Source organism: Narcine bancroftii, chromosome 7, assembly GCF_036971445.1.
Source record: "Narcine bancroftii isolate sNarBan1 chromosome 7, sNarBan1.hap1, whole genome shotgun sequence".
Lineage (NCBI taxonomy): Eukaryota > Metazoa > Chordata > Chondrichthyes > Torpediniformes > Narcinidae > Narcine > Narcine bancroftii.
In genome coordinates, this window is record NC_091475.1 from 7,271,717 (window position 1) to 7,292,427 (window position 20,711).

General features: G+C 38.6%; 1 protein-coding gene across 3 annotated transcripts in view; it reads left to right on the forward strand.

Moving 5' to 3' along the window:
• chd1l (chromodomain helicase DNA binding protein 1-like) overlaps positions 1-20,711 on the forward strand; it is a 71,893-nt gene that overhangs the window by 33,640 nt on the left and 17,542 nt on the right. Inside the window, exons 9-18 of one of the 3 annotated variants that reach the window (XM_069888729.1) lie at positions 1,506-1,598; positions 2,236-2,332; positions 4,518-4,591; positions 5,264-5,374; positions 5,992-6,106; positions 7,678-7,834; positions 10,479-10,647; positions 12,139-12,293; positions 13,154-13,317; positions 18,317-18,528. In XM_069888729.1, the coding sequence (XP_069744830.1) occupies positions 1,506-1,598; positions 2,236-2,332; positions 4,518-4,591; positions 5,264-5,374; positions 5,992-6,106; positions 7,678-7,834; positions 10,479-10,647; positions 12,139-12,293; positions 13,154-13,317; positions 18,317-18,528 (1,347 nt within the window). The remainder of the gene's footprint in view (positions 1-1,505; positions 1,599-2,235; positions 2,333-4,517; positions 4,592-5,263; positions 5,375-5,991; positions 6,107-7,677; positions 7,835-10,478; positions 10,648-12,138; positions 12,294-13,153; positions 13,318-18,316; positions 18,529-20,711) is intronic. The other 2 variants (XM_069888730.1, XM_069888731.1) reach the window with 2 other exon arrangements.

Consider the following 20,711-nt stretch of genomic DNA (forward strand, 5'->3'; position numbering starts at 1 on the left):
ACCTCACAGTTTATTGCCATGAAATTTGGTGTTTTGTGGCAGCATCATAGTGCAAATATTAATATTATAACCATTTTACAACATTACTGAAAATAATAGTGCATGAAAAGTCAGGCAGTGTCTTTGGTTCATTGATTATTTGGCAATCTGATGGCAGTGGGGAAGAAGCCGCCGAGTGCTCGTCTTCAGGCTCCTGCACCTCCCTCCTGATGGTAGCAGAATGAAGCGGGCATGGCCTGGGTGGTGGGGGTCTTTGAGGATAAGACACCACCTCATGTCGATGTCCTCGATGGAGTGAAGTCCAGTGACTGTGATGTCTTAGGCCAAGTTAACAACTCTCTGGAGTTCATTCTTGTCCTGAGAGTTGGCGCCTCCATACCAGGCAATGATGCAACCAGCCAGAATGCTCTCCACAGTACACCTGTAGACATTTACAAGGGTCCTCGGTGACATACCGAACCTCCTCAGACATCTCACAAAGTATAGTTGCTGGTGAGCCTTCTTCGTGATTGCATCAACGTGGAGGCTGCAAGACAGATCCTCAGAAATGTTGACACCCAGGAATTTGAAGTTCTTGACCCCCTCCACTACTGAGCCCTCGATGAAGTCTGGGTCGCGTTCCCTTGACTTCCTCCTGAAGTCCATAATCATCTTGGTTTTGCTGACGTTGAGTGCAACGTTATTGTTGTTACACTATTCAACGAGCTGCTCTATCTCCCTCCTGTACACTTCGTCATTCTGCATTGTCATTATGTAACATTGGAATACTGTATCTATTTTATCAATAACTTTGCCAGTGTTTGAGGATTTTCTTTTCTACACAAGCTGTGATAGTGCGGAAGAGTTCCATTTGGTTAAATTGAACTTGTACAGTTAATTTTAAGTATTTAAAATATATAGAGATAAGCACAGTTACAAGGCCTTCCAGACCATGAGCCATCCATATCCCCCAAATACACCAAATAACCGACAAACCTCTCCTATTCTTCCCCTTTTCTCTCCCCAGTCTTTATTCAGACGCCTGCCTGATTTTTGCTTATACCTTGAAGAAGGGCTCAGGCCAAAAGGTCAGCAATACATCTTTATCTCCTATGAACCCTGTGAGACTGGCTGAATTCCTTCCGCATTTCTGTGCGATTTTGTTTACACGTCAATCAGGCTGACACTCTGAATTCCAGTTGATTCAAGCTCAGTTCAGATAAAAGCTAATCAACACTCTCTCTTTCCACAAATGCCACCCAACGTGCTGAGAGCTTCAATCATTTTTGTCTTTACTCCCTACTACTACAAGCCTCTTTTCCACTCAATCCAAACCCTCCACATTCTTTCTTTAATATCACAGCCAGAACTGCACACTGTCTTGTACGGCTGCAGCACTCTTATACATGATACTTGGCCTTAAAATATATTGTATACCTTCTTTACCACTTTAAGGGAGCTATGAATTTGCACGCCGAAACTGATGAGATTTTTAATGGGTACTTCAATTGTAATTTTCATTTCAGATGCATTTGAGAATGAAATGGGCAAGAAAGCTCGATTGATGAATATTTTAATCCAACTTAGAAAATGTGTTGGTCATCCTTATCTTTTTGATGGTAAGCAAACCAGAAATCCAAAATGGATATTTGAATGATCCATTCAAAATTCAGTTTCATTTGGACTAAGGTGAATCCAGATTGAAATTCCTTCTAAATGTTGGAAGAAAATTCCAGTTGTGATCATTCAGGGAGGGTGAAATAAATTTGGGACATTACTTGTATGAAAGGCTAATCATAATGTGCGGTGAAGAAAAATGGAATCTTGATTTAATTAAATCTTTTTTTAAACATTCCTATAAAGCAAAAAAATCTTCATGAACCATTCATTAATTTAGAGAAAAAGAAGCGGTTTATTTGATAGGAAAACCAGCAGCTAGTTTGCAGATAATAAGGTGAAAATTTAGCTAAATTATTTGCAATCTGTTTTTGATAGTGTTGGCTGGGATACCAGGATATATTCTCTTTACTATAATCTGTCAAAATGCATATACTTCATGGGAGTGCATGTACCGCTATATTAAAGCGCACCTCAGAATACTAAAAAACTCCCATAAATGACTGCTGATATATTTTTCTATCAGATTTTTTTTCTCAGTATTGCTTTCCGTCTTTGAAAAGAGGGAAGGAATTAGTAATAATTTTCATGTCTTAGTCCAGACATTTAGCATTGTTTTATCTTGTGTTTTGTTGTTAGGGGTGGAGCCAGAACCATTTGAAATTGGAGATCACCTCATTGAAGCGAGTGGTAAACTTGATCTACTGGACAAATTACTGGCGTTTCTGCATTCCAGGCACGATCAGTAAAATTCCTTTGCTCGAGATTTCTATGCATGGTGCCAACAACATGTAAAAATGGTTTCAGATTCTTGTTAAATTGCATATCTCTGACATAAGCATGATTTAATTGTTGAGGACATGTGAAACTACTTTGCACTGATGAACTGAGACATGATTCATCATTCCTGTGCACTGTCACATGACTGGGATATGTCCATGTGCAGGCACGATCATTGCTTTTCCGGTCAGCCGAGTTTAACCACATAATCACATTTTTTACATGCAAAGAATTTGTAATCAGATATAATGATTTGTATTGTTTAATGAATTGATATGGAGTGGGAATGGGGACTGTTTGGTGTAAATCTTGCTTCTTAAATTTTAATCTTTAATCTCTATATGTTCCATGCCAGTACTGCTTGTTTCCCTTCCTTCTTGATACATTATGCCAGTCTCCTGAGTAAATACTGATACAAAAAAACTGTTTAAAATCTTTCCCATCTCGTGAGGCTTCACACACAGATGACCACTCTGATCTTCTAGGGGACCAACTCATATAGTCTTCTCTGGCTTTTTAAAAAACCCCTCACTTCTTCCCCCAGCTCTGTCTTCCCATCTCCTGTGTCACAAACATGATCAATTCTTACCTCATCCCTTATCATATCCAATTAACACCTTTTGTTGGTCTGGATTCCTCCCCTAGCCGGTACTGGCTGATTTCGGAGACTTTCTTAGATTTCCTAGTTCTGGCTCATTCTGCTTATTCCTTGAAGAAGGACTCAGGCCCGAAACCTCGGGAATATATTCTTTGTCTCCTATGGATGCTGAAAAGACTGGCTGAGCTTGTTCAGAATTTCTATGTGTTTTTACTACAATCACTGCATCTGCAGACTTTTGTCTTTCACTCAATTCTGGTCGCCTCATTACAGGAAGGATGTGGAAGCTATGGAGAGGGTGCAGAGGAGATTGACCAGGATGTTGCCCGGATTAGAGAATGTGTCTTATGAGGCAAGGTTAGCAGAGCTAGGGCATTTCTCTTTGGAGTGAAGAAGGATGAAAGGTGACTTAATAGATGTCTACAACCTAGGTAAGCTGGACAGCAAACCCCCTTTTCTCAGGCTGGAGTAGCAAACACCAGAGAACATCTGTACAAGGTGTGGGGAGCAAAGTTGAAGGGAGATGTAATGGTTAAATTTTTTACACAGAGAGTAGTGGGTGCTTAAAAAGCATTGCAAGGGGTGGTGGTGGAGGCTGCAACAATGGGGACTTTTAAAAGAAGGTTATGTGTGTAAAGTAGGGAAGTTCTTGATTGTTGAGTAGATTTCTATCTGTCAGCACACTAATATAATTAAAAAACAATAATATAGCATAAAATATTGCACGAAGTTTCCAAAGAATTGTACATTAGTAAAAAACTGTGTAGTGATATAACCTTTAACCTCTAACAATCATACACAGCTTTGACTCTTTATTACTTTTGCATGTATTTCACTCGAAGTCAGATTCTAAACAGAGCTCCATCCTGCGGATCACTCAAAGCATGTTCTCTTCTTTATAGATGATCCATCCTTGCTAGTTTGCCCAATGTATCCTTCTGTATTATCCAAAAATCACCCCCATGCCAACTGATTAATACAAATTAAAAAAAACGATTAATACAAATGCCTCCTTTTCACAATGATCATTTGTGTCCAAGTGAGCCCACGTATAGATTGCCACAATCACTTGTTCTTCTTATCAATTCTCACGAGGTTTTGAGAGGGAAGAATCTTTAGCTTATGAACACTTTGAAAAGCTTTTGCTCCAGTGAGGAACTGGAAATTCTGCAAACAGTTGTGTGAAGAAAGCAGATAAGCAAATTATGGCTTGGTTTGCTCTCGGTTGTGTATGAATGACTTCTTTGGTCAAGGGTTACGAGGTAGTTAAGGTTTAGTCTGTTTTGGTAGGTTTATAGAGGTTTGCACAACATTGTGAGCTGAAGGGCCTGCACTGGGCTATAATGTTCTATGTTCATGTAACCCTCTTTCCCCTTCCCTGACAGGTGGATGACGATATACTGTATTTCTTATTATTGGTATTATTATCTCACCATTCAAACAGAAGTGCATGCAAAATGTGTATAGGGAGACAAATGAGAAAGAAAACTAAATGTATATTAACTGAGAGATAATTAAGTTGTAATTTCAATGTATTCATTAGAGGTCATCGAGTGTTGCTGTTTTCCCAAATGACAAGAATGCTGGATATCCTGCAGGACTACATGGAATATAGAGGTAAAAGCTGCAACAAAATTCATGATTCCTTTTTAGTCAGAACATTTGAAAAAAATTCATACATTTGCAGAATACCCTTGACCATTAAACTTATTTATCTCAGTTTTCATTCAGGGAAATGGAATGGTATCAGGGATCCAGGCAATGTGCTGTGGATTTATTTTGCTGCGTCCACAACTATCTCCTCAGTTGTGAAAGCAGACAAATGGCAACGACATCTTAATATTTTGCTAGATGCTAATTAGTTTGGAATCTTCTTCATTTTGGCATATGTTTCCAAAATATGTCCTTGCTGTTTCAGGAAATTAGTTCCTGAGACAAATGCCTGAACGAGATACTAAATGGCTTTCTCTGTGCAATATAACTGCTATGTTCTGAGGGGATATGAAGCGAAGTTCCTTTCACCCATTGTTAATGATATAAAAGATCTCATGATATAATTTCACAATAGAAAAGAGGGATATGTCCCTAGCATCATTGCTAACATGGATTCTTCAATCAATATCCCAAGAAAATATCACTTTTCATTATCATTTACTGTGCACTTGTTTGCTAGATAACAATCGTACTTAAATTACTCAATTGTTTTGGTAAGCCTCGAGTCTGTGTAAGGCACAATACAAGGTGAAATTTTTAAACTAATTTGTGATTCTCAATTCGACTTGCTTGAAGGCTACAGCTATGAACGCATGGATGGGTCAGTACGTGGGGAAGAAAGATATCTTGCAATCAAGAACTTTAATCAACGAGATATATTTGTTTTTATTTTAAGCACCAGAGCAGGTTTGTCAGAATAAATATAATATAATCTCCTCAAATAATGTTGCCTATTTAAAACAGGAAATTCCGCAGCTCATAACGGGAACATTGAGTCAGTGTTGGGTGCGTGAAAGTGTTATATATCCATCCCTCTGTCCTCTAAAATCCTTTGTTTTGAAATATATATCAAATCCTCTTTTAAAACGCTCTCTGATGGAATATTTGATGCATATTTAAAAAAAAACTTACTATTTTACTGTTACTAACATAGTACCCATAGACCTTAACAAAACCTTTGTACCTTTGAATAGCTGAGTCCTCCAAATATTCCGGTTCTTATCAAAAGAGCATCAGTCTTTTTGACACGCAAAATTGCTGGAGAAACTCCGCAGGTCACGCAGCATCCCTGACAAGAGGGCTCAGTCCTGAAACGTTGGTGATATATCGTTGCTTCCTCAGTCTGCTCTGTGACCTGATGAGTTGTACTTTTGTCTATTAAACCGTAATCACACCAACTGCAGTTTCTTGTTTAACATCAACCTTTTTGACTCTGCTTTGTGGCTGAGGCCTCTCATTCCCAGTCTACTTTTTCCTCGTGCTGAATTGATTCATGTACCGTAGGATTTTTCTTTTTAAAACAGGTGGTGTAGGAATGAACCTCACTGCAGCTGACACTGCCATATTTGTGGACAGCGATTTCAATCCTCAAAATGATCTTCAGGCAGCAGCAAGGGCTCACAGGATTGGCCAGAAAAGGTAAAGGAATTATTATTCATTGGAATTGGTCTATTCCAATCAATTACATTTTATTCTGACCGGTTGAATATCTAGGACTGGCTCCAGATCCAGTGTCTTTTGTGAACTTATAAAATGTTTGTAAATACAAGATATTACCTTCTGAAAGTATAGTTATTGAAATTTGCTCTTTAAAGTTCTTATTCACAATTGATCACCGAGGGTTAATGGTTTTCCTTTTCTTTTGATACTCACAAGTTTGTTAGTCTTGCAGATTTTAGTTGCAGAAAATTGTCCTATAAATATTTCTCAATAGTAGTTGGTAGAATGAGTTTGGAATTGAATTCACTCAATCTATTAATCAGACTTAGGGTGGATCTGCTTGGTTTGTGTGGGGGAAGTGGGAAGAAGATTACAGCAGTAAAGTGGGTTGGATGTAATTGCTCCTCTTTCTTCAACTCCACCCCAGCAGTGAATACGTGTTGAAGTTTCTGATATTTTAAAGCATCTTATTTTGTTCAAATATTTGTTCTGCCAAAAATATGTCGGTTACACCAAAATGCTCATAACTTGAATATTTTGGGATGAAAGTCAACATCATAAAATAATGTGAACTAAAGATACTGCAATTCTGGCCTAATCAGTTTCAGATGAAGAGCACTGTGAAGTTGATACTCAGAGTATTGCCCAGGAGAGAAGGTGTCACAGAACTTTGAATTGGCCCATTTTTGTCTAAATGCAATACAGACAGAAATATATTACTTCAGAGAAAGATATTACTTCAGAGAGATTAAATAAACAAGGTTTTGAAACAGAAAATGTATTGTAATGTGTTTCTTCTTTTACTCTCTTCTCTGCCTTTGGGCTACTGAGGGTAGACGTTATTGCACTTGTTCCAAAACCTCTGGTGAAAGAAGCTATTATTTGCAAAGGCAGAATCTTCTTGATCATTAAAGAAAATGCTTGTTTTTTCCAGGAACAATATTTCTAGATTTAAGAGTGGCTGTTTTGCTGTCTCAATGAATTATAGAAAACAAATCAAGATATTTTGGTGTGGAGCTAATGTCCTTTTGATGTACTTGTACATTTGATGCACATGGGTGACAGCAGCATTTGTCTTACAAATAAATTGAGCCCCTGTCCCACCCCTCCAATTGAGGAAGAGCCATGACTTCAGAGTTCATCTTCAAAATCAGGTCAAAACCACATAGATTAATTCTATACTTTAATATTGTGAACTTCATAACAAGAAACAATTCAACAAAAATTTCCAAATGAAACAGATTGTTTAAAAAAATCCATATTTTCTCATTTGTTCTGACTGCATGTAATTAAAACGTTATGTATTTAGGCCACAAAAATTATAGAAACGTAATAAAAAAAATCTCACGTTTGTGAAGAATTGAAGCTGAAGCTGGAGAATTTTTCAGTGTTAGATGGCAAGAACATTGTTTCGGTGTTGCTATTTGTTTTGCAGTAAATTTGGAAAAATTTAGAAAATGTTGTACGACACTGTATTCCTGAAAGTAGGTACATATTTATCAGGATTAATGGAATCTTTTCCTCCTTTAATGTGATCTTTTTGTACAAAGACCAGTTAAAATTATTCGTCTGATTGGAAGAGACACAGTTGAACAGTTGATGTACAGCCGGGCTATGTCAAAATTGAAGTTGACAAATACTTTGATTGAAGGTGGTCAGTTCTCCATGTTGGAGGGAAAACAATCAAATGGAACTCCTGATATGCAGGTGAGTGTCTGCCAAACAGGTAAAGAAGTCACACGTAAAGCGACCTTCTCCTGCTCTCTTCTATAGAAGCAAAGGTCTTGTGTTTCATACTATAATTTTGTTTTGAAAAACATGTCAAAAATAATCTATGAAAATATTTAGTTATTATCTCAACATAGATTCAGTTTTCAAATAATGCAAAAGTACGATACTGTCGGCACTGGGATCTTCCTTGGTGAAGAATCAGTTTATCCAATCTCTGAAGTTCCTTTGAACCTTCTACTTTGTCCATTTGAACCATCTTCATGAATAATTTGAGTCTTCAGTCCAATGTGATCACTAAAAATCTCAGAGGCAAACAGTCCTATTCGCACTCCTGCAGGATATTTGGATGGGGCTGAGTAGTCTTGGATGTGAGATCAAAAGGAACCTTAAAATTGCTAGTGCTTTATGCATGCCATAGAATAAACTGTTTGTAGTATTTGCCAACAATGTTCTTTTCCATGCCATCCTCTCTTTAATTGGTGCTGGACATAACCATTCATTTCAGCGCTTTATACATTCTACTGCTATAGCAAATATTTGTGTGTGATTAAGCAACTAAAGTCAACTGGAACATCAGCAAGTAAATGATAAGCAATATGGCTGTATATTGTTAATAACAGGAAGATCAACACAGCTGACTGGTTAATGATTATAAGATTATATATCATGGAACTGTAAATTTAAATTCACTTATTAAATAGGATCAAGAAATAAAATCTAGCATTGGTAATGGTAACCAGTGAATTCTGGTTCACTGTTGTCCTTGGGAAAGGACATCTGACTGGATAGGCCTCTGCTAATATTGTACGTGATAACTTCTCTCTGCAAAGGCTCATCTAGTCTCATAGTTACACTGACTCATCTTGCAGGGTGCAACAATAAAATGGGTGGAGCACCCAGTGCAATGATTGATATTGATTAAAAGTAAACATGTCAGTCAATGTGCAAAGTCTTACAAAGCAGCTGCTGAGTAATTGTACCACAACTGTTCGAGTTACCCAGAGATTAGCTAAGGAGCATCTTGACATAGAATAATGCCTTTCAACCCAAGTCTCAGGGACTTCCATTATCCCTCCCCTTCAGCCAATCAGTCCATACTGTTCCCTGCTGATCACCAGCATGAACCACTGAGAATAACACAAGCAGAAAATGTACCCTGGCAGGGAAATTTCCACACCCATCATCAGGAGTTGTTCTGTAACACCTCAACTATTATGATTGATTCAGTTCTGTAAGGCAAAGCTGAAGAAACAGATTAATATTGTTCATTATAACTTCCCTCTGCAAAGGCTTATCTAGTCTCACTGTTCCACTGAATCATCTCACTAAATAAACAATAAAGTGCAATCCTTCCCCACCCCATTCCCATACCATTCCATGGTTTCATGCACTGCCAAGCTGAGATCTCCCGCAAATTGGAGGAACAGCTTTCTGCAGGGGGACGTTCACTATATCCTGTTCTCCCGTTGTGGGCTCCTCTTCATCGGAGAGACTGGGAGATCGCTTTGTTGAGCACCTTCGGGCTGTCTGCTGTAATCATGGGGATCTCCCAGTGGCATCCCATTTCAATTTTCCACCCCATTCCTAAGCCGACATGACTGTTGATGGTGACGTGCACCACCAGACTGAGAGGAACAACATCTCATTTTCTGATTGGTCACCCTCCAACCAGATGGTATGAACATTGACCTGCAGTTTTCATAAGCCCCCCCCCCTTCCCCCAGTCACTCTCTCCTTCCCTATTCACAATCCCCTTGTCTCCTTTCATCCAGTTCCTTGTCTGTCTGTCTCTCTTTCACTATTCTTCTGTTGCCTCTAGCTCTACTTTCACAAGAGTTACCCCCTTACCCCGATCAATTCTCAGCTTCTTTCTCCTGCCCTCCTATCCATGTCCACCTGTGACCTTTTGCCTGTTGTCCTGTGCTCCTCCCCCTGCCCCTTCTTCCCTCTTCCCCACCTTTTTATTCAGGCATCTGCCCGCTTCTTGACTCAGGCTCGGGCCTGAAACGTTTGCATATGGGCTTTATGGGACCTGCTAAGTTTCTCCAGCACTTTTGTGTGCATAAACGGGGCTTGAAGTTATTAAAAGAAATCAACCTCGGAGAACAGCCGATTGTCTCATCACAGATTCAACGATATATGCCAACAATTGAATGAGCTGCCCTTTCAGAAATGCTGAGAAAAGCAACTTGGTACCACCATCTGACAAAATGAGATGGATTCAGAATAATATTATGTGTTAATCTTGAACCTAATCCTTTAACGAGTTTGTTTGGAGTGTTAGATGATATTCACGAGCTATTTTCTTCATCTGATCGTCAAGTCATACTATTTACAACTCTTGTGGCACAAAGAGCAATCCTACTTAGATGGAAAGATCCTGCTCCACTCACTAGTACTCAGTGGCTACGTCATGTTATGTCTTGCCTTAATTTGGAAATGATCAGGTGTTTTACATTCTATGCTAACACTAATCTTCAAAACGAATATTTATAATTCAAGATAATTAGTTAATTTGTTTTATTTTAGTGCAAGTAAATTGACTGACTTTACATTTATAGTTTGGCGCAATGATCCATCAAGTCTCAAGATCAAATTAATTTCATTTTTTTTATTATAGCTAAGTGAAATCCTGAAATTTGGGCTGGATAAGCTGTTGTCCTCTGAAAAGAGTAGCATTGAAAATGTCAACCTGGAAAATATTCTTGGAGAAACCAGAAAGGGAATGTGGGTCACACAGGACCAACTGATTCACAAAATAGAAGCAAGCGAAGAGAAGGAGTGTGCAAGTATGTGTGCAACTCTTGTCAGACTCTTTAACCTCCTTAGCATGAAATATATTTTTCAAAATTGCCTCCTGATTTCTTTAAGAATTTAAAAAAAAATCTAGTTTTGAATTCAGCCTGTCATCTTTTTATGCATAGCATTTCCAATCATTTACAATAGATTGATATGATTCCTTGTCAGCTTAGTAAATGAGGCTTGCAGTCCCCATCCCCGCCAATCCTTGTCCTTATGGATGGTAAAGAAAACAGGTTTGGAAGTTGCTCTTAAAGAAGCTTTGTTGAGTGTCCACCATACATCTTTTAGCCTGGCTGGTGCCTAACAAACAGGCTACTTTACCTAGAATGGTGTTGATCATGAATATTGGAACCATGCCTATTGAGGCATACAAGCCTTATTCATGCCTAATAAATGAAATAAATATTTTGATGAGTTAGGAGTTGAATATCTTGCTCAAGGGTATACAATGCCTGACTTGCTCTTATTGTTATCATACTTGTATGGTTGGTCCAAATAAGTTTCAAGTCAATGATCGTGTATAATACATTGATGGTTGTGGTTTCATCAATGGTATTGTGGTTGAGTGTTAAGGGAAAGTTTCTTGTTGGAGATAATCATTGTTTGGTTCGAGAGTTCTTTGGCATTTATTAAGTATAAAGTGTTTTCAATTCTTGATTCTTATTGGTTCTATCTGCTTCACAATCTGAAAAATTACAAATGTAGATTTGATGGGGTTGTGGCTATTGCTGTGACATATGAGCATGAGGCTTGCCATGTTGCTAACTAAGGATGTGGCGAAGTGCTGAATATTAGATATGAGTGTAAGTGGGTCGTGGTAGCTGAGTGGTAGAGTTGGTTTCCTGAACAATGTCTGAGGCTGATCACGGAAATTGAAGATACATTAATTAGACTTTAGCGTTGCATCTGGAGCTTTGGTGTCAGATTCCTAGCATCGACCTTCAACGTTGCCTCCTTCCATTACCTTCAGTTTGGAGAACTTTATGCTCCTCTGCAGATACAGGACATCATTCTTATTAGTCCTGTTTACACTTGAACTCACTATGTGCATCATGAATGCACATGCAAACATGAAATGCCTGGTTTTTAGAGGATTTGGGGCTTATTGGACATCATAATAGCTATAATTATTTATGGCACTTCTAATCTATCCATTTGTTTGTTAACTTGTTAAGTGACTTCAATTTGAAAGAAATAAAGGATTAAAATTGAGCACATTTGCAAATGGGCACACTTTAGCAGTTTACAGTTTTAACACAAGAGTGAACAGAATTATTTATTCACCAAACCACATATCATAGTAAGGATATTTAATAGTTGATACGTAAATAGCCATTGATGTAACTGGCGTGACGTAGCGCTGAGAAACGAAATAGAAAAGCTAAACTGAGTGGATGCATTGGTCATACCTTGATGTTTTATGATTGCAGCTATGTAGTTAAACTATAATTTTACCCAAAAGTCGTATTTTTCTATAGCAGTATGTACCAGTATGTACCAGTATGAGGGGAGAGATTACTCGAAAGAACCCAGTTCTGCAGATCAGGAAACCTTTGAACAACTTTTAGAACTTCACAAAATGATACTCGAGGAATCTAACGAAGGAGGAAGATCACTTCGTGCAAAATCCAATGTAAGGCAATTTATTTTCAAGTATCTTTATAGGTTACAAATATATGTTTCATACAATTTTTAGTATCTATTAAAAACATTTATTGCATACATCTTCCATGTACTGATGGTAACAATAATCTATTCCAGTTTTTCTCACCCTTTTTCTTTCCACTCACATCCCACTTTAGGTAATCCCTAGGCCATCGGTGCTCTGTGATTAGTAAGGGATGGTTTAAGGTGGGATGTGAGTGGGAAGGAAAGGTTGAGAATCACTGCTCTGGACCCAATTATTCCTGAAATATTTTGCTCGAGAAAAATTGTCGTGGCCCATTTCCTTTGGAGTTATGAAACCGTGCACAAAACGAGTCAATGAGGGATGATTAAAACAGTGGTTTTCAAGCATTTTCTTTCCACCCCCATACCACCTTAAGCAATCCCTTACTAATCACAGAGCAATTGTGGTGTAGAGAATACTTAAAATGGTATATTGAGTGGAAACTAAAAGGTTGAGAACCACTGCTCTATTCAGTCAATTCCTTCTGCAAAATATTTTATCAATCAAATTGGAAAATGTTGCATTTGACACAACCTTTTGAAGAGTAAATTAAGGATTATAATTGCCCTCAATTAATAAATAAAACCATTTATCCCCACTTAGCAAATTTTTAGTATAATGTTAATGCTTGACTGCTATTCAACCTATCTTACATAGATGAGGTAGATGTCTTTTAGCTTCCAAGATCTTAAATGAAATGAATATGAACAAATTCAGTCCAGCTAGAGAGGTCACATGATAGATATGGGGGGGGGGGGGGGGGTTATAGAACAAAATATGGCTTGAATGAGTAATGAACCTTCTTTTGAGCCTTTTCCGTAAAGTTTTTTCCAGCTGGTCCATTGAATGTAACTACCAGAAAGAAGCGGATATTGTCTCCTGAAGAGCTTGAGCAACGACGTCAGAAACGTCAAGAAGCAGCAGCTAAACGTGCAAAACTACTGGAAGAAAAGAAACAAAAGCAAGAAGAGGAGGAGCTAAAGAAAAAGTAAAGGCTGTCTCGTATTACTTTGGGTTGGTTTGGTGAGAATATGCAGTAATTCATCATATCATATTTTGTACAACCATAATTAGTTCCGGAAACACACGTTGTCTTTGTTATCTTTGATTCATCTGAAAGCATGATAGTTACACCTTGACTCTTGTCAATGTCTTATCAAAGGCAATAATCTGGCAGTCTGGGTTTATTAGTTCTTTGTCATAATCAAATCCACCAAGAGCTTTCAAAGCCTCTGAACAAATCCGACTTACCCTTTGGCATTTGGCACTCTTGTCTTCATTGCGCAGAGTATTGACAAGTTGGGACTTCATGACACAGCTGTACAAGGCATTGGAGAGGCCACATTTGGAGTACTGCGTGTAGTTCTCGTCATCTAGGTATAAGGAAGGACGTTGCTGGGACTAGAGGGCTTGAGTTATAGGGAGAGGTTGGACAGATTGCGTCTTTATTCCCTGGACCATAAAAGGCCCAATAATGATGGCCTTGTAGATGTGTATAAAACCATGAGGCGTATGGATAAAGCAAATGGTCACAGCCTTTTTCCTCAGGGTAAATTATTTTAGAACTAGAGAGCATAAGTCTAAGGTGAGAGTGGAGGGATCTAAGGGACAACTTTTTCTCTCGGAGGGTAGTCCGTATCCAGAATAAGCTGCCAAAGGAAGATATAGAAATGGTATAAGGACAATGTTCAAACACATTTGGACAGATATGTGGATGGGAAGGGCTTAGAAGGATATGGACCAAATGCAGGGAATTGAGATTCACCCAGAATGCCAGTTTGGTTGGCATGGATGAATTGGGCTGAGGAGCCTATTCCGTACTGTAAATCTCTATGACTCTAACAGAAGTTATACTAGTAATATTTATGAACACAGCTTGGAGGAGAACTTTTATTGGCTTTGCGCTTTTTTACTTGAGGCATATCATCACATTAAATTCCGCCGCCTGATAAATGTCTGTTCACCATGATATTTTTTTCTGCCCAAAGTGAATTTTGTATCCTTGTTGATGCTGCCCCTTTTAAATATTGTGCTACAATTTTGCTTATCTAACTTCTCCTTTTAAAGGAGTATCCTGAAAATTCCTCCATGGTCTTTATGCCTGAAGAAGGTGTAGCAAGGCAAATTTTCCCAAATGGACATTATATCTTACAGATTTCTTCCAATAGCCATTGGCACAGATGCAATGTTTTCTCACAAAAATCACCATTCATTCCAGGACCATGTGATTAATGATGCCAAGAACATTGTACCTTGGGCAGCTGAATGAACAAAGTTTTACATCTTCTAGATTTATTGCTGATTATAATTAGATCTTGTGGTATTGTATCTAAAAAATGTCCATTTGCAAGTTTAAAAAAAAGGAAGAAGTCTTTGTGTTATGTTGATCATTTTCACCCCTGGAATAAATTATAGGCAATTACCCCTTTCCGCTTGAGCAGTTTTTAAAAAATCTTGTACCAGTGGATCCTTCTACTATAATATATACAATATAAAATGCTTTTCTCAGTTGTTGAAATGGAGCCTCGACTGATGTATACTAATATCAATTGAAGCTTATTGTTGTCAGTCCTAGTCTGAGATAAATTCGAGGGTAATTGCAGTTTTTTTGTGCATCATGAGTTAAGTCGGAGACAAATACTCTTAATTAGTTTAGATCTCTCTGTCTCATAGTGTGGGTCTTGCTGGTCTCAGCCGATTTCCGGAATAAAGTCAATAAAAGTTACGCATTTAACCCTCCTCCATGCTATATCCATGTAAGTAATAGGGTAGATTTTGCCGTTTGGGGAGAGATGAAAACAAATAATTTGCATTGGTTTTGTGAGATTCACTGACCAGGCCAGAATCTTGCTTGCCATCCAGAGTGGGACTAAAATGTCAAATAGCTCACTTGTGGTGTAGCCTTAAGACAATACCCCTCAGAGGAGCCCTTTCAGACTTCAGTTGAAGGCAAAGCTGGGTTCAGAGCTTTATTCCTGATTACCTGCATCCTAGAATGTATTAGGAAGTGGAAGTGTGGGCCATAATCTACATACTGGAATGCTCTCACTGTGATGCCACCTTTTAAGAAAGAATACAGGCAGAAAGCAGACCAATTGGCTTAACATCTGAGCAAGTGATAAAATCAATTGTCAAGGAGCCAATAGCAGAATGTTTAGAAAATCATAACACAATCAAGCAGTATCAATAGAATTTTAAAACCGAAATATCTCTGACGGTGGATAAAGAAGAACTTATAATTGTATCATATTTATGTATCCAGGAGGCATTCAATAAGGTACCACGTAAGAGTTTCTAGCACGAGAATAGTGTGCACAAGGGATTAGGGGTGTGATATTGAAACATGATCTCTCCACCTTTACATTCAATCCCCCTAGCATTAAACAAGGGCCTTCTGTTAGTTTCCTGACAAAAAAAGTCTTTGAACTGTTTCTCTCTTTCCACAAATGCTGCCTGTGATATTGGCATGCTCAGGGGAGTCGCTCACTAATTGAAAACAGAGAGAGAACAAGGATGAATCTTGGATCAGTAATCTATCAGGCATCAACATGGATCTGTGACCATGTTTAACTATTTACAATTTATATTAACGGCCTGAGTGTTCTTGAGCCAGATTTGCAGATAGGGCTAGGTAAGTTCTGAACACAACACAAAGAGCCTACAGAGAGATTCAGAAAGATTAAGGAGATGGAAAGACGTTGGCATACAGACTGTAATGTGGGAAAATATGAGGTTATTCATTTTGGAAGAATGAAAATACAAATTAGAATTTAGATAAAGTGAAAATTACAAAGGGGCCTGAGTGCATGAAACACAGCAGGTACAGCAGGTAATTATTGGAAGGTTATGGAATGTTGGCATTTATTGAAGGACTACAGAGTATAAAATAGAAAGGTTTTGGTGCAACTTTACAGGAGACATGGGACTGTCCTACTTGTATCTGAGGCTGTGTACAAAAAGTTCACTCAGTTGATTCCAGGAATGAAGGGATTGATGTCTCAAGACAAGTTGAGTGGGGCGGGCATACACTCGTGGGACATTACAAAATTAAAGGTGATTCCTTGAAATACATGAGATTCTGAGAGGGTCCATCAGGTAGGTTGCTGATGGTGAGTATGACGAAGGGCACAGGCCCAAAATGTTGGCTACTCTCTACTTCTTATGGGGGCTGCATGACCTGCTGAGTTTCTTATGTCGGGCACAGTATTTGTATGCGGCTTTGCACCCATGTAGCGCAGGTGTGTAGGAAAATAAAACCAAATCCCATGCTGGAAGAACTCAACCAGTCAGGCAGCATTTGTGGAAAGAGAGAAACAATTAATGTTTCAGTTCAAAGACTTTTTGTCAAGAGGCTAACAGAATGCCCTTGCTTAATGCTAGAGGGATTGAATGTAAAGGTAGAGAGATTATGCTTCAGTTATATCTTTTTTGGCATTCTCTCAAAACTGAGGATGATTTGGTTCCATACTTTCATGGATTCTGAGGTAACTGATGAAACTAATGAGGGAAGCCACACTTTCTTCGCCCCGCGAAAGCGCACCTGATTAAATCATCCAGGCTCTTCGAACGGCTGATGAATGCTCCTTTCAGAACATTACATACTTTGAAAGAGGCTTCAAACACACCCTTGAATAGTTTTTCTCTGTAATCTCTTCCTGTGACAGTGCCTGATCCTATTGAATCAAGATCCTATTGAATGTAGATCATCCTCAGGGGGCTGATTGGCTATTCCCGTTCCGGTTTTGTCGGCTCGCATGGACGTATTGCGGCCACATTTTGCTGCTGTTATGAGATAGATGGAAAAGCATGTTGTGTGAAAGGCACAAAAGTCTTCAGAGGGATGAGTAGACAAAATTTTGGAAGATGCATTATAATATGGAAAAATGTCACTGTATTCACTTGATTTCCTAATCTCAGTGACTAAATGCTTATTTTCCATTTGTTCATGTTATTCTATGGCCTCGTGCACCCTTCTGCATCCTTCTCCCTATTTAGCCTTGTGAATCTTTAACTGGAAAGTGTGAAAAAAACTACATTTGTCCTTGGCTCAGTTTAGTTTAGAGATACAGCATGGTAACAGGCCCTTTGGCCAACGAACCTTTTTTTTTTGAAAATTTTATTTATTAAATCATGATGGATATGTTGAATACATTGGCCGATAAACCTGCGCTGCCCCAAATGTGGGAGGAATCCAAAGCACCCAGAGGAAACTCACACAGACATGGGGAGAATGTGCAAGCTCCTTACAGATGGCTGCAGATTTGAACCCAGGTTGTTGGCACTGTAATGGCATTGTGTTATTCACTACACTAACTGTCCCACCCTCCTTTTAGGAGTACTTTTTTGGCTGCGGCAAGTAATAATTTTGGTGCATATGTGCATTTTATAATGTGTATGGCAATAAACTCATTGGCATTATCTCCTTGATCAAGATTTAGGTTGCCTGTCCAAACATGTAACTCAGTACTTTGAAAATGCACCTTGACGTTACTTAGAATGGTTTAATACATTTGAAATTACTGTAAATGCTTTTTTTTATATTCTGCTATTTTTTTTCAGTACTTCTGCTTGTGAAATATTTGGTAGGTAGAATAGAAAAATATGTGCTGTTTAAATAAAGAGGGACTACAGAATCTGATGTCATTAACAAAACGTTAAAAAGTAAGCACACAGTTATGGTAACAATTAAGAAGGAAAATAGAATGTTGGCTTTTATCTGAAATATAAAAGTCTAGAAATCTTGCTGCAACTGTGCCGGTCATTGGTGGGACGGCACCTGGAGGACCTCATTCAGTTTGGTCTCCTTATTTAACAAATACTTATTGATGGTATACCTATTGAAGGCAGTGCAGAAAACGTTCACTGGGTTCAATGAAGAAAGTTATTGTTTATAATAAGGGTTGAGTAAATTAGGCCTTCACTCAGTGATTTGATGAAATGTTATTTTTTTAGAGATCTAATAAAAGATTAAATACAATTTCTCTCAGGATGGCTTGGTGGCATTCTTGTGGCTACAGATCACTATGCCTTCCGTCGTTGGACAGTGGAAGTGAGGATGAATTGGAGGAAGATGAAACCGATCTTCCTGGTGATCTGGATTCTGCAGATACAGAGCGCACATCCATTCATTATGTTCTTGGGGATGTCACTCACCCTTCAGCTGCTGACAAAGAGGATGCCATAATAGTTCACTGCGTTGGCAAGTAGAAAAACAACTTAATCTACTATTAAAGTCTGGAATGATGTAATGTTGAATTATCTTTCATCTTCCCAACAATCCATAATGTCTATCTTTCATTTGTTCACGTTTACTCTGGCCTTGTGTGTCTTTAATACACCTTGAAATATCCTTGAATATTCAAAAAGGAAATTGATGTTTATTTGGTTATCTTTTAGTTTCGCCTGCAGAACAAATACTATCAGGCGGCATCAGACATGGTGGTCAAGTTTATGCCTTGATATCTTCTGTTTACTTGAAGTCAGGCCAGAAGTTCCAAAATCTTCCCAGAGGATAAGAATCGCTGTACCTCTAACAGGCCATGAGCATTGGTTACAGCTGAATAGACTGCTTGTTTGTTCCAAATCTGACCATTTTCTTTCTAAAGAAGTTGCTCATTATTTTAATTACTTCCTCAAAGAAATTTGAATGTGCAGCTGCTGGAATTTTCTCTTTTTACATCCATTCTAGGAGATTATTGGCATACCAATACCAAGTCCATCTTACATGCTTCACTGAAGAGCAAGCAAAAGGAGGCAGAGAGTACAAGATAAATGGAAAGAAATAGTATTTTTTGTTGTGATTAAATATTAAAATGAGCTAATTTGATGTGCGGGACAAATATTTTATACCGAGAGCGGTAGGAGCCTGGAATAGGCTGCCAGGAGTAGTGGTGGAAGCAGATACAATAGTTTTGTTCCAGAGGCTTCAAGATAGACCCATGAACGTGAAGGGAAGATGGAGGGATGTCTACCACGTGCAAGCGACAGATTTATAGTTTGATTTGGGTGTCATGTTTGGTACGAACATGTGGGCTGAAGGGCCTGTTGCTATGCTGTACTGATCTATGATCGACAAACATTTTGTGATGAAACCATTTTGATTCAGCCCAAATGATGGCTGGGTTGTGTTCATTTAACATTGTATTTTGTTCTCTGCCCACTAGAGGGCAGAGTTAACAGTATCAGAATGAGGGAGATGCCGAGACTCCAGTATCTTTTTCAGCCATTACCTATTTCATTGCCATGGGGTTTCTGTCAGAAGATTCCTGTGGATAGAATCTCCATGGAAAAGTTGACATAGGATCACAATTTGGAGGGGTAGGGGTTTAAAATTTACCAGATTTTAAAAAAGTATTATTGGGCAGCCCAGGCAAGGTTTATTGCCTCACTCTTTGAGGGGTGGGGGTGGGGGAGGGGGGTGGAGATTCCCCCCCTCCTGGGCACAAATTGGAGTAGATGCAATAGGTGAAAAGGTGGCAGAAGAATTTATATACAAATGGGACACCAAATTAATTTCAAAGAAAACATGACCTCACACTAAAGCATGTTCTTCAGATGTAGGAAAAAATAGATTAATGTATTGTATGGAAGGTGGGAATATCTCCTAAAACCCCTTTGACCCAGAACAAGGGTCTGGGTAATAAGGTTCTGGACAATAAGATTCTGGACACCTGGTGCCAGAAATGGATCAGGTGTATCGAGGACTGTACAGAAGCAGTTGAGAAACAAATGTGGTCCGTCTATTAGAACATTCTTCTATCTACAAATAAGGTCTTTTTAAGGGAAAAATTAGGACATCTATGACCCTGCCTAGGTCTAGTAATGTGGAAATTCTAATTTGATAGAGGAATGTGTGTAAATTTATTTCTCGAATGTATTACATATTCCAAATTGAGGGCCCAAAGCCAGGCTTACACAAGTCAAAGGAGAGATGGGAGTCAGACAATCCATGAAAAGTGAAAGTAAAACCTGTGTCTGGAGAGTGTGACTGGGGTCATTAACACCAGATACAGGTTGGTGCAATATAACCTTTTGCACCAGCTTTATCTTACACCACAAAGTCTAAAATTTCAGAAATGTGCTTTAGATGTGGTATGGAAATTGGAACTATTGTCCACTCCACCTGAGATCCTTCTGGGAAGAACTGGGGACATTTTGAAAAGAATTACAAAAGTGGATTTTCCACGAGATCTGGAGTTGTATGTTCTGGGAGATATTGGAAATGTGAGTTTTAGACTGTGCAAATATCAAATTCAATTTGTGAAGGTCACCTTGGCTGTAGCAAGGAAGTGTATAACGGTTACGTGGAAGTCAGACTCCCATATCAGTACCACACAATGGAATATGGAAATACAAAATTGCATTCTCTTGGAGAAAATCACT